The following is a 13,170-nucleotide window of genomic DNA, read 5'->3' as shown; positions in this document are numbered from 1 at the left end:
CCTTGTGCACAATTTTTTTTAATATATAATTGGTACACATACTTGTTATGACATTATTAGGTATTTTCAGTTGTAGTGCCCACTATAGATGCAATTTTGATGCGACTTGGCATGCCTAATGTAGTTGAGTTTAAGTTTGGACATTACGTTTAGGAGATTGGCGAAATATAAATGTATGTAGGATTCCAGAGTTACGAACCAAAACGGAAATAGCCTAATAACCTAGTGCCATACAGATGTGTCTTTGCACCTGAGTATCGGTGCACAATTGGGGCCATCCTGCTGAGTCTGGGGTCAATTCATGGTCTCCGTTGGTGCACTTTAAGGGCAGAAAAAAGAAGAAGAAAAAAAAAAAACAGTACAAACACAATAGGGTTCTAGCACAACTAAAAACTCTTAAATGCATCTTTGCGGTTTATTTGTACATCAGTTTACAATTCACTGCACATGTGCTTGCTGTACGTCCACATTCATATGGACAATCTGTGTCTGAATCCATGGCACACTTAATTAAACAAAGGCAGCTTGTGCTCTGAAAGGAAATAACCATGTTCATTGTGACATTATGAAATTCATGCCAAAAACAAGTTCTTTATGTGGTGCAGCTGGATAAAGACAAACACAACTAACTAATCAAAAAGACAAACCGGGCACTTAGTGGCATTCATTAAAACATGAACAATTGCCTTGTGAAGTCACTCTATCTTAAGACATCTCAAGCTAGTGTGCACACAGTCATGCTAAAGGTAACAGGAATGTCTTGTACTACTTATACTAAGACTTAGCAATGCATGTAGTGTATTTACAAAAGATATTGCTCCAAAATGCATGTATTTCGCTGGTCTCTTACTGATGCAAAAATAGCATGCTGATAAATATACAGTCAGCTGTAACATAATGAGGCATTACAACCTTAAAACTCCACTATCATAACAACTCATCCCTATATATATATATATGAGCGGACAGGTTAATTTGTCTCAAACCAACATTTCTGCAACAAATGCACTGTCTTTACACCCAAGAGCATTCAAAACATTCAAAAAATGAGTGCAAAATGTAATGTCCTGTGTAATTGCATACACTGCATTTTGAAACAAAGGACATTTTGATGTAATATTTGAAGGAAAAAACCAAGATCTGAAATGTTACTCATATGTAAATGTGCTGAAATGTCAACATGGCTCACAACCATTACACTAAGTCCAAGTGTCAGTTGATTTAGGAACAGAAAATGGTAGATAAACCAATAAATCTGCCTGTGTATCACTATATCAAAAACTGTCACAGATTCAAAAAACACTCAAGAGTGTGAGGCTCCAGCCAAAATGGATGAGTACAGCACATTTATAAACAGAGAGGCCATCAATCTACCTCTGTTCCTGAATATAAGAGTAGTTACAGCTGACACGCTCACCAAGCAGGTTATATGACCAGTCATAACGCGAGAAAGAGTGCATCGGGAGAGAATCATCCAGCCCAATGAGTAGTGCAAGCCTTTTCAAAAGGCACTGGAGTGTACTGGAAAATATCAATCATCTACATATTCAAAAACAAAGAAAAAAAGAGCACAATCCAAAGTTCAAAACATGCAATTACTAAAAAAATCAATTGAAATTTACTGATATTGTAGTGAGAGCCACTATCTGTGGCATGTGTAAAAGGCACCTAGTGTTAAACTGATGAAGTATCCCATAGGAAAAGAATAGAAGGAAAATTTCTTAGTAATACTTTTTAAGTCCTTGTATTTCTAGTGGAATTACAACCTTATTACCAAGCTTCTGTTCATCATTTAATTATTTGATCATTCTGAAGGCACCATCTGTATTCTGAAATATCCCTTAATACCATTTCTGGCAAATATTTTTGGCATGGGAACAAACAAACACAGTTTCATGTGCTTGAAAGTGCCAAACAATTTGTGGTATTAGTAGGTGTACACAAAGCCTAACTGGCTGACTCAAAAAAAAAAGAAATATATTAATCTTAAAAGCACAGTATATGAGGTTTGGTGTACAGTTTTGGTGTACATGCATGCTTCAGTGAGAGCTGCAAACTGTTCCTCCAGATCCTCCTGCTCCTGAAACAGAGGCTGGATTGTTCTTTCACACTTCCTCGTAGAAGGCCATCTGAGCCATGTAGGCAGAATTTCTCTGCAACAGACAGACGCGGCAGAATAAGAACACTGTTACAGTCTTTTGTGGAATGTGAACTATTTCATGAAAAGAACCGGGGAAAACCAAATTTTCAGCATCTTTACTCTGGTCTTCAGTGTCACATGATCCTTTAGAAATCATTCTAATATGCTGAATTGCTGCTCAAGAAACATTTCTTATTGTCATCAATGTTGATAACAGCTGTGATGTTTAATATTTACTCTTCAGGACTGTTTGATGAACAGATGAACAGCATTTCTTGGAAATAGAAATGTAACTTTTTTTTAACAGTTAAAAGGTTAGTTCACCCAAAAAAGAAAATTCTGTCATTTATTACTTACCCTTATGTCGTTCTACACCCGTAAGACCTTCATTCATGTTTGGAACACAAATTAAGATATTTTTGATAAAAATCTAACGGCTCAGTGAGGCCTCCATTGCCAGCAAGATAATTAACACTTTCAGATGCCCAGAAAGCTACTAAAACATATTTAAAACAGCTCATGTGACTACAGTGGTTCAACCTTAACGTTATGAAGTGACGAGAATACTTTTTGTGCGCCAAAAAAACAAAATAACGACTTTATTCCACAATATCTAGTGATGGGCGATTTCAAAAAACAGCTTCATGAAGCTTAAAAGATTTACAAATCTTTTGTTTCGAATCAGTGGTTCAGAGCATGAAAGTCACATGATTTCAGCAAACGAGGCTTCGTTACATCATAAGTGTTTCAAAATTTCAGTGGTTCACGTGACTTTGGCAGTTTGATACACGCTCCGAACCACTGATTCGAAATAAAAGATTTGTAAAGCTTTGAAGCTTAATGAAGCAGTGTTTTGAAATCGCCCATCACTAGATATTGTTGAATAAAGTCATTATTTTGTTTTTCTGGCGCACAAAAAGTATTCTCGTCGTTTCATAACATTAAGGTTGAACAACTGTAGTCACAGGAACTGTTTTAAATATGTCTTTAGTAGCTTTCGGGGTGTTTGAAAGTATAAATTAACTTGCTGTCAATGGATTGGATCAGATTTTATCAACAATATATTAATTTGTGTTCCGAAGATGAACGAAGGTCTTACAGGTGTAGAACGACATGAAGGTGAGTAATTAATGACAGAATTTTCATTTTTGGGTGAACTAACCCTTTAAAGTCTTTACTGTCACTTTTGTTAAATTTAATATGCGTTTCTTGAAAACGGTTTAGCTATTTTATGTTTGATATATTACATAACTATGTAACAATGCCTTTTTAGCTGCAATGAGTATTCAGTATGTGTGGGTGCTTCTCACATTGCTGTGTGGAATATAAGGAGGTTCAGCGTAACTCCTATGGCTGTAGATTCCAGCCTGTTGCTGCTCTTCCAGCTTAAGGGATTCAATCTCTGATTTGAGCTCCTTCAGCTGGTCTTGAAGATGTTTGCTCTTCTCCATGTACTCTAGCCTAAGACACACACAAGAAGCAGCTTGAATTCAGCATCATTTTTAAATAGTTTTTCAGACACAACATGATAAAGTGCATACCGTTCTCTCTCAATCTCCATCGAAAGTCTCTTCATATCAGAGTCTTTGAAGTCCATTCGGATGGAGCCGCCCATGTCTAGAGCCAAATCTGGATTCTCTGGCCCAGTGGGTGGAGGAGGGCTGGAGTATGCTGCTATTAACTGAGCACATGACACAAATGACATGTTTTAAAAGCATTACGAGGATGATAAACAGCAGAATACTTTTGATACGTGTCGTAGCAGCATTACAGGATATGTTGTTTTGGTGATTTCCAGGAGTTTCTGCTTTGCCCTCCGTTCTGCGTCTTTAGCTTCATTCAGATCCTGTTTCAGGTGGTCTGCCTCCTTTAGTCTGAACGCCACAAAAACAAAACAAGAATTAAACTTCTTTAAGAGCAACTTAAAATATTAAATTTCTTTGTTTACTTGAATAATTGAAAACTTGAATCAATATAAATTAAGAGAGAATAACTGAAGCCATTGTTTTCATTTATTTATTTTAATATTTAATGTTTTAATTAAAAGCGTGTTCATTAATATAATTTTTTGCTGTGAAGTAAGTATCCAGAGTTATGAAATTTCACTGGTACTAGTATCAATGACCAATAACCATAATGTCTCACCTCCTCTCTGACTGCTCAACAAGTTTAACCGCCAGTTGTTCTGCTTCTCTCATCTTCTGCTCCATCAGTCTCTTTTCTTCTTTGGTTTTGAGAGCTGTGACTTCCAGCCTCTGTCTTTCCTGTTCTGCCTCAGCTGCTTTGTGGGCCAGTAGTTTGGCCTCCTCCTCTGCGATCTGGGCTTTCTCCGCCAGTAGGTCAGCCGTCTCCTCGGAGCGCAGCTGCAGAGAAGGGAGACCGATAAGAAAGGCTTACAGGATCAAGCTCAGGGAGTCTCAGAGCATGAATGGAATTCTAATGGGAGTCAAGGACAATGGTTTAGACCTTAATACTTCTGCAGTTCATCTCAAATTTATGTCTGGACCATATACTTTTATACTGCTGGGGCTCTTAGGACATAAATTACAAGCTGGCAGGGAGAGAAAAAAAAAAAAGGAGTAAACTATTTGGCATTGCTCAATTTCAAGCTTGGCAAAACCCTCACTAGAGCTTCATTGGCCATTCGAGCCTCGTCCTGTAGCTGGAACAAACGACGCTCCATGTCTTCTTTCGCTCGCTCCGCTTCCTCCCTCATCTGCTTCTCCCGCGCAAGAATCTGGCGCTCAACCTAAATATACACACACATAATAAGCCAATGACAGACATCTGGCATAAGACAATACAAGATTAATACAAGATGTAATTTATTCCTGTGAAAGCTGAATTTTCAGCATCATTACTCCAGTCTTCAGTGTCACATAATCCTTCAGAAATCATTCTGATATGCTGGTTTGATGCTCAAAAAACATTTCTTGTTATTATTAGTTGAAAAAGGTTGTGCTGCTTAATATCTTTGTGAAAAACGTGACCTTTTTTTAGGATTTTTTGATGAACAGAAGGTTTAAAAGAACAGCGTTTAGTTAAAATAGAAATATTTGTTTTGCAAATGTCTTTATTGTAAGTTGATCAATTAGATGCACCCTTACTAAATAAAAGAATTAACTGCTTTTAAAAAAATCTTACTGACCCTAAACTTTCGGATGTTAGTGTATTTTATCCTGCCTATATTGAAGTTAAACATGTACTGCTTAAGTTAGTTTATTAAGCCTCTGTTGTTTTAATGTTTATAGCTGCAATGTTCATTTTATTTAATGAATGTTCGATTAGCATAATAAACATTAAATGAATTAATATTCATAAGAAATGCAATACCACACAGTTCTATCATTAATGAAGAAGGTTAATGATAATAAACATTAAACTAATGAATGGAAGTAAAATGACAGACCTTTTTTCTGGCCTTCTCCTCTTTGGCCTGAGCCTTCATCTGTTGCACCTCTATGGAATCCACCTTCCTCCTCCTCATGAACAGGTCATGGTTCCCAATACACAACTGTAATATCTAATATATACAAATGACATGAGCAACTCTTTTGATAGACTTTATTACAGAGACACTCATAAAACTCACCAGTAACTCACCAGTTTGTTAACTCTGAGCTGAGAGGAGTAGAATTTAAAAACTTCTGTTTTCTTGTCCAATGGTTTGATAGTAAACTGAGAAGAAACATAAGGTATGTTTGAAAAATAATTTTGGATTGTAATTTATGTTTTTGGTCAAGAATTTGTCTTCTCCCAACCTCTTTCTCGCTGTACGAGATGTTTCGGATTCCACTCCAGGGGAAGGATTTGTTGGGGCTGAGCTTGTTGTTGGGGCTGTAGATGTGAAGACCCTGAGCATCAACTCCAAGAAGCAGCTCTGTGTCCCTCTTATTTTGCTGTGTAACACCAAAGTAGTAGAAATGTAACTATACATAATCCAAAACTTGGTGGTAACTACACACAATCTCCATGAAAATATACCAAGAGGAAATTATTCCTTCAAAGAGATCTCAAAGTCTCAGTTTTGAAAAGCATTAATTTTCAAAATCCCAAATGTAGTGTGGACCACTGTACATTCAGTTAGTGGGAGGTTAGCTTTCTCCCAAGCAGCCTACAAATGTTAAAAAAGAGACTTACTGTAATAGAAAAGTAACTAACTCCATACATCTCTAGATCTTGTGCTATTTTTAGATACTCCATCTCAGCCTCGTCCCTACAAACACAAAACAAATGTAGTGTCTTTCATGTTAAAGACAGTTTACATGGACAAAAACAGGATATCCAGAGCCTTACCTTGTGATGTTTCTGTGTTCAGCATACCAAGCGGTTATCTTTTCTTCCCACATGTCAGGTGTCATCTGATACTGCATCAGCACCTAAAAAATAAAACACAGAAATCACATACACAAGTCATTTTAATGAATGCAAATGCTGGTTAATTTAATTTTCAAGTAGTAGAGCTTTTACTCTTTTGGGCAAGAGTTCATCTTGAGCTAAGAAACCTGGCTTGTGAAAGTTTGGATCGTAGTCTCCATACTGCAGAAAGCAAGACAAACAGGAAATATTTAATCAACACTATTTAATTATATTGTAGCTGTCAGGCAGAAACCTTGCATCTTCTTTTCAGGAAATGGAAAAAACACTATACTTTTTAAAAATAATGATATTGTGGCTTTATATCAAATTACAGGTTATAAAGTTTACTGTTCACTCAGTTTTTTCTGTCATTTGGCCAAAAATCTCATGTTAATATAAAGACGAAGTGCTATTTAAGACAGTATTGGCTATGACTCAACGACAAATGCTAGACTACGACACTGTTCTCTGCTCTCAAATACATATAGTGTTTCTTGAAAAAAGAAAACACTGTACTTTTTCAAAGAACCAGTTTTTATTTATTTGCATTACAAACAAGCAGAGACTTTCCAAACTGTGTGCGACACTTCATTCACAATAGAGGCGGGGTGGAGTTCTGAGGTTTTACCAACGGTTTGAGGATTCAATGGAATTACAAGAGATATTCACAAGTTTTTTTTAATACTTTTCATTGGTTAAATATTTGCAAAACCCTCAAGACAGGCATAAAGGGTGACCAATAGTAATGATTTATGAAAGAAAAAAAAAAGACAAAATATGGAGATACAAGGTTTCCGTCCAACAGCAATAATTTGCATCTTCCCATTAAGCATGGATATGGAGACCTACCTTGGCTTGAACAGCATATGATGCCAAAAGAACAGAGGCTTCTGGAGAACAAAAGATCTCCTCATCTAGTATCTGCTTTTTGACCTTGGTAAAGAAACAGAAAGTCAGAGTCATAATTTCATACAGAGTCTTAATTTCAAATCTAGGAGAACTCTGCTCAAAGAAATCAAGATTAATCATTGCAAAACACCAAAAGAGGTTTCTGTGGAGTTTCTGTGGAAATCATTCACAAGAACAACTCCCACATACTTGTAAAAAGAAGAGGTGCTGAGTAATTTCCTGAACAAGCTCATCCTCAACTTTCTCAGGGAAGAATTTGGCAAGAAAATGAAATGTGATCGGAGAGTCCTTTGGAACTTCTTGATCCAGAACCTAGATGGATTAAAAAAAAATCCAACAAACTCATCAGGGTATTCTTATATTACTCTAAGTACGTGTTCACACTGCACTGCAACCACATCTCACCCGTTTATCAGGCTTCAGCCAGGCATAAGTGTCTTTCACTGTGTATCGAAGGCCAAAGAACCACGTCTCCCTCAGACCGATGGTACGGCACACCAAGTCAAATAAATCTTTCCCTTTCCATTTGACCTATGAGATATAGAGATATAGATATAGATCAAAAACATGGTAATACAAGACACAGAATTAAAAACACACAGGTATGCATGTCCATATATATTTACCTCACAACTGAACTCCATTTCAGCATCCATGGTGCTGACTTTGACTTTAAAAGTCTTTGGTTGCTTCTTTTTTAGACCCAAAATCGACATTGTGACTTCTTAAGCACCTGCAAACAAAGATTTACTGTAAAATAGTCATGTAAAGTATATAGTAACACTTTACTTAAAGCCTTTATGTATAACGCATTATAAAAGTATTTTTAATGCAGTAATGCCTTGTAATGAACCTTATAATGGATTGTATGGTCTCATGAATAATTGTAACCACAGTTATAAATACATTATAATACTTGTCTATTCATTGAATAAACCTTTATAAAGTATAATGCATTAAAAAACACAACAAACAACCAATTTCAAAATCTGCAAATATTATAAAGCATTTTAACTTTGGTTACAATTATTTATGTAAAGATATAATGCATTACAATGTACATTATGAAAAACCTTTGTATTATACATAAGGGCTTTAAGTAAAGTGTTACCAAGTATATTTTACATTTTGCAAATTTTAAAGTAAACATTTATTCAAATAGCACATTTAAAAACAGCTGAGGAAATATACAGGAAATATATATCTAAAATTTAAGAATAAATAAATGTGAAAAAAAATAAAAAATATATAAATATAAATAAAATATATAAGTATATAAAATAATTATTCATTAAATTATTGCATGCATTATCATGAGTGCAGCGTCTATCTTCGTCTATACTAGGGTTACTTTGTACTTTCACATGGCAGATGCATGCGACCGCAGGTAAGTCGCAAACATGCTTGCTTATAAGTTGTTTACATACAATACTATATAGATAAACGACTTTAATCATTTTCACTGAACATGATATTAGTCTTTAGCCTTTTTGAGTCAGATTTTACACCGTCTGCCATGTTATAGCGAGCGAGCAAGAAGAATACGACTTCTTTCTTAAATCCTGACATAAAAAGTCATTTTTTCTCCGTATGCGGCAGCGCAATGCCACTTTAGAAGACAAAGAAAACATCTGCGAATATTTTTTAAAGATTTAGGAATAAAACCAGTCAAATATCAATCAGTTACCTTGAATAGGTTATGTTTTGAAACAGGCCCGATCCACGGCTTGGAGTTTCCAGTCTCTCTGCTAAACCACAACAATGCAAACCGGATTTGGTTCGTTCCCCTACATGGAAATCAGTATAAACGAGTCGGAAAGTGTATAAAACTCTTAAAAATCGTCCATTTTCTTACTGAACCATAAGTTGGTCGGTTATGGAATATAAATCTGATGTTATCTTGAGTAGCATGTGTTGGATAGGGAGTTAGCAGCACTTTGTTGTTGATTCTCTTTTCCGCCCTCTGCCGGTAGGACGGAAAACAACCATTTTAGGAGTTTGTAAATACTACAATGATTTAACTCGGCATTACAGTTTATTAAGATTATATTAAGATTAATACATTCAGTGGTAGCTCACATGCGGATTAAAAACATCCAATGCGCGCATGCGCGTCAAAACCAGCTACATATTTCATTAATCAAGTACGTCATTGCGCTACAGACTGCCGCCTGTGCATCTGTGCACTCTTCTCAATTAAATAAACTGCATTTGAATGTGGGACTGATGTTTGGGTTAATTATCTTATTTTTTTAGTTTAATTTGGTTTATTAAGAAATATCATTCTTTGGACGTATTATGATGAAATATTTTGTCAATTGTAAATTGGTATATATACAAATTTGATTTGCATTTATGCATTTTGGAAGATGATTCATTTTATCCAAATATACAGATACATTTAACATTTATATAAATGTTGCATAAAATGTTTATAGTAGCCTATCTATGGCATTGTAAAGATATCATAAAAATATTTTGTAATTGCCTTAAAGAGTACCAGAATCTGTGTGATTTTTCCTAAAGGAATGGCAAACAACAGTCGGACTTTTTCTGATGTGAGGAATGTGATCCTGTCAGCCCACAAAAACACAGGGGCCCAGGATAAGGTTGGCTTCTATGAAACCTGGGCTGAGGACTATGAGCAGGTAAACTTAAGGCAGTAGTCATTTTCCCAGTACTTTTTCAAAAACAATTTTATCTGTTGCTTTCTCAGGATGTAGCGCTGCTGGATTACCGTGCCCCTTTGTTAGCGGCTGAGTGTGTGAGCTCATTTTTCACAGGTGACAGAGAGAAGGCCACTGTCCTGGATGTGGCCTGCGGAACAGGCCTGGTCTCTGCACATGTAAGCATTGCTTTATTCGAATGCTGGTGGGCACAAGAGAATGTGATAAACCTGCTAATCTTCAAGCTTTATTAAGATCCCTTACGGGCAAATTGGATGCAGCGCAATAGACACACAACTAACACATTCAATACTTCTTGAAAATAATAAAAATACATAAAATATAGGCTATCGTACATTCTAAAACTGTTTAACAATCGAATTGCATAGGGAACAAAGGAATATTTGTATCGGTTATTTTTCATCTTTGGTAGTCTATAGCGACAACCTGAAGGCAGCATAGAAAAATCTGGGTGCAAGAAATGGTCACTATCTAGAAACATTTCACAAAACATTTCTATTGAACAAAACTGACATACTTCTTCATTCTTTACCTATGATCTTCCCACTGTTTGTGACTATTCGATTTAAAACACTAACTTGTTTCACACTAAGATTTCCAAACCAGCAGCTAATAGAAAAGGACAGCACCAGCCTTATATAAGACTTATTCCATCAGTGTCTTGTCTATATTAAATGATCTTAATTTTCTTAGACAATATAGGCGCTGCTGTCTCTTTTTACACAATGCTTCTGTTCACATCAAAACGCAATCTTTTATCAATAATTGTCCCCAGGTATTTATAACTTTCCACACATTCCACCTTCTCATCCTTAATAAATGTGACCTGAGAAGAATTTGTTTTTGTTCTAAAATCGATAACCATATCTTTTGTCTTACATAAATTAAGCTCCAAACAGGCATCATCACACCATTTTACAAAGTCATCAACCACTGGACCATGACATATTTCATTGTTTTCCAGAAGACTCACAATAACTGTGTCATCAGCAAATTTTAAAAAGTACCTATTGTTATATTTACTTGTACAATCATTTGTATATAAGATGTATAATAAGGGAGACAAAACACAGCCTTGAGGAGAACCCGTTAGATGTTATCAAGGGGGCTGAAAGACTACCATTTACTCTCTGAGTTCTTTCAGTTAAAAAAAAATCTAAGACCTTCTAGGTTAAGATCGAGGCCAAAATTAGGCTAGTAATTAACTTATCTGCTAAAATATGGGGTTGTAAAGAATTAAAAGCAGACGAAAAATCTCTAAATAAAAGCTTAATGTGTGTTTTGCTACCCTCCAATGCAAAGACTAATGTCTTTTTTTTTTTTTTTTTAATCCCATTTGTTTGAGAAAAGTTAAAGCAAATGGGGTTTCGTCACTTTGTTGGAGTAGATGGAAGTTTGAGGATGCTGGAGTTGGCAAAGAAAACTGGACTTTATCAGCAACTTATGCAGTGCCTGCTTGGTCAAGATGAAATTTCAGCTGGTAATGAACCATACCACACTATGAATGTTTTCGGCGTTTACTATCAGAATGTAACTAAATAATCTGTAGTAATGTCTGTTTGGATGTCATTTTGCAATTTCAGACTGTTGTAATAAAGACAACCTATTACAGAGTTATTAAAACCACAACTTGTTGAAATGAATCTGCTCAATATACTGCTGGTTTTATATATAGGACAGTCTGCACATAAAAAAAATATACATTTTGATTTCCCCCCATTTTAGTGTTATTAATGCTCTGAATCTGAAAAAAAAACATGCCTTTTGATGTTGGAGTCTTTTTGCTATTTATATTGATTAGTACTTTTGCATTTTTGACTTTATTCTCTTCTTTGTCTCAGAAACATATGATGTTGTTATAATCGTTGGAGCTCTGAGCGTTGGGCAGGTGCCTTTGACAGTCGTCAGAGAGCTCTGTGATCTTACAAAACCAGGTAACTTTTGCATTTCACATTAATAACTATTGCAAAACGCATGCATGTAGTTAAACTTTAATTAAGTGCTTTAAGTTTTTCTAATTTAATACAATGGTTTAATTGATGTGATGTCATTGTTGTACATTTTGTATGCATATAGAACACGTCAATTTTTAAATATTTTTCCTAATCTCCATCAATCTGGGTAACAGGCGGCTATGTGTGCATGACTACAAGAGGGAACGCTGATAACCGGGAGTACAAGGCTGAGCTGGAGCAAATGATCAAAGCGCTTGAGGAAGAGCAGAAATGGAGCCGTGTGACTGTTGTTGAGGTGGAGGAATGGGAGAGAGCTGTTTCAGAAAAGGAAAGCGGGTACATTCCAGGCACCATTTATCTGTATCAGAAAAGTGTTTAGGATTTTAGGATCACACAAGGGCAACCTAAATCTGCTCCGTAATCCACACAGCTGTTCTACTGAATTCTTATTCCACCAGCAGGTGGTGGTATTTTTTCATAAATCATAGTATCACTTGTTTTAAAAGTACTTGCGTTCCCAAGAGAAGTACCTGACCTGACAAGGAATATGTCAAAACATGATCCATCTATTTGTTTTGGCACTAAGTTATTTCACCTGGAACTTGTACACAGTGCAGTCACTTGAAAAACTTTAAGGTTTTTGTTCAAGTAAAGTCCATGAACCTAAAGGATTTCGTGAGAAAATGTCTAAGGCATATGGTTACAAATCTACCATTCCCCAGTTACATCTAACCTTTCAGTTTGCCACTCCCCGATACTCCGACCGCTAAACTTTTTGAAGCTGCCATTTCCGTTGGTGTCATGTGACATAAATAAAACACACAAACAAGGTTCGGTTTGGATTTCTGGGTGCATAATACAGATATGAATATTTTAAAGGGACACATTCCAGTTAAAAAGGTTGTTGAAATCCAATGATTTTTTAAAAAAGGGTTATGATGTTGAAATTGCATTATACTATATGTGCATTAATGAACATCAATACCTAACAGAGACCATTAAAATACTTTTCATTTTGTGTTATTTAGACAATACTTCTAGCACAGACAGAGATAAATGTACATGTGCAAATAAACAGATTACAAAATTCCACAGTTTGGATATAATTATTTATTAGCTT

The 13,170-nt window shown here is 35.7% G+C and overlaps 2 protein-coding genes across 2 annotated transcripts; one reads left to right on the top strand and one right to left on the bottom strand.

The window, feature by feature from the left end:
• Positions 1-391: 391 nt before the first annotated feature.
• nf2b (NF2, moesin-ezrin-radixin like (MERLIN) tumor suppressor b) lies at positions 392-9,486 on the bottom strand. Its single transcript, XM_051877469.1, has 17 exons — positions 9,096-9,486; positions 8,035-8,141; positions 7,814-7,939; positions 7,598-7,720; positions 7,349-7,432; positions 6,611-6,679; positions 6,437-6,519; positions 6,281-6,356; positions 5,902-6,039; positions 5,744-5,818; positions 5,550-5,663; positions 4,767-4,889; positions 4,286-4,503; positions 3,912-4,014; positions 3,682-3,821; positions 3,451-3,601; positions 392-2,153 (listed from the first exon to the last, which is right to left on the bottom strand). Exons 2-17 carry the CDS (start codon positions 8,122-8,124, stop codon positions 2,106-2,108), a joined length of 1,761 nt encoding a protein of 586 aa, XP_051733429.1. The 5' UTR covers positions 8,125-8,141; positions 9,096-9,486; the 3' UTR covers positions 392-2,105.
• mettl27 (methyltransferase like 27) lies at positions 8,712-13,144 on the top strand. Its single transcript, XM_051877471.1, has 6 exons — positions 8,712-8,795; positions 9,935-10,056; positions 10,125-10,253; positions 11,446-11,575; positions 11,937-12,029; positions 12,224-13,144. Exons 1-6 carry the CDS (start codon positions 8,780-8,782, stop codon positions 12,427-12,429), a joined length of 696 nt encoding a protein of 231 aa, XP_051733431.1. The 5' UTR covers positions 8,712-8,779; the 3' UTR covers positions 12,430-13,144.
• Positions 13,145-13,170: the final 26 nt, after the last annotated feature.

This window comes from Ctenopharyngodon idella, chromosome 21 (assembly GCF_019924925.1).
Source record: "Ctenopharyngodon idella isolate HZGC_01 chromosome 21, HZGC01, whole genome shotgun sequence".
NCBI lineage: Eukaryota > Metazoa > Chordata > Actinopteri > Cypriniformes > Xenocyprididae > Ctenopharyngodon > Ctenopharyngodon idella.
Note: the sequence above shows the minus strand (reverse complement) of the source record. Positions and strands in the feature narration are given on the sequence as shown.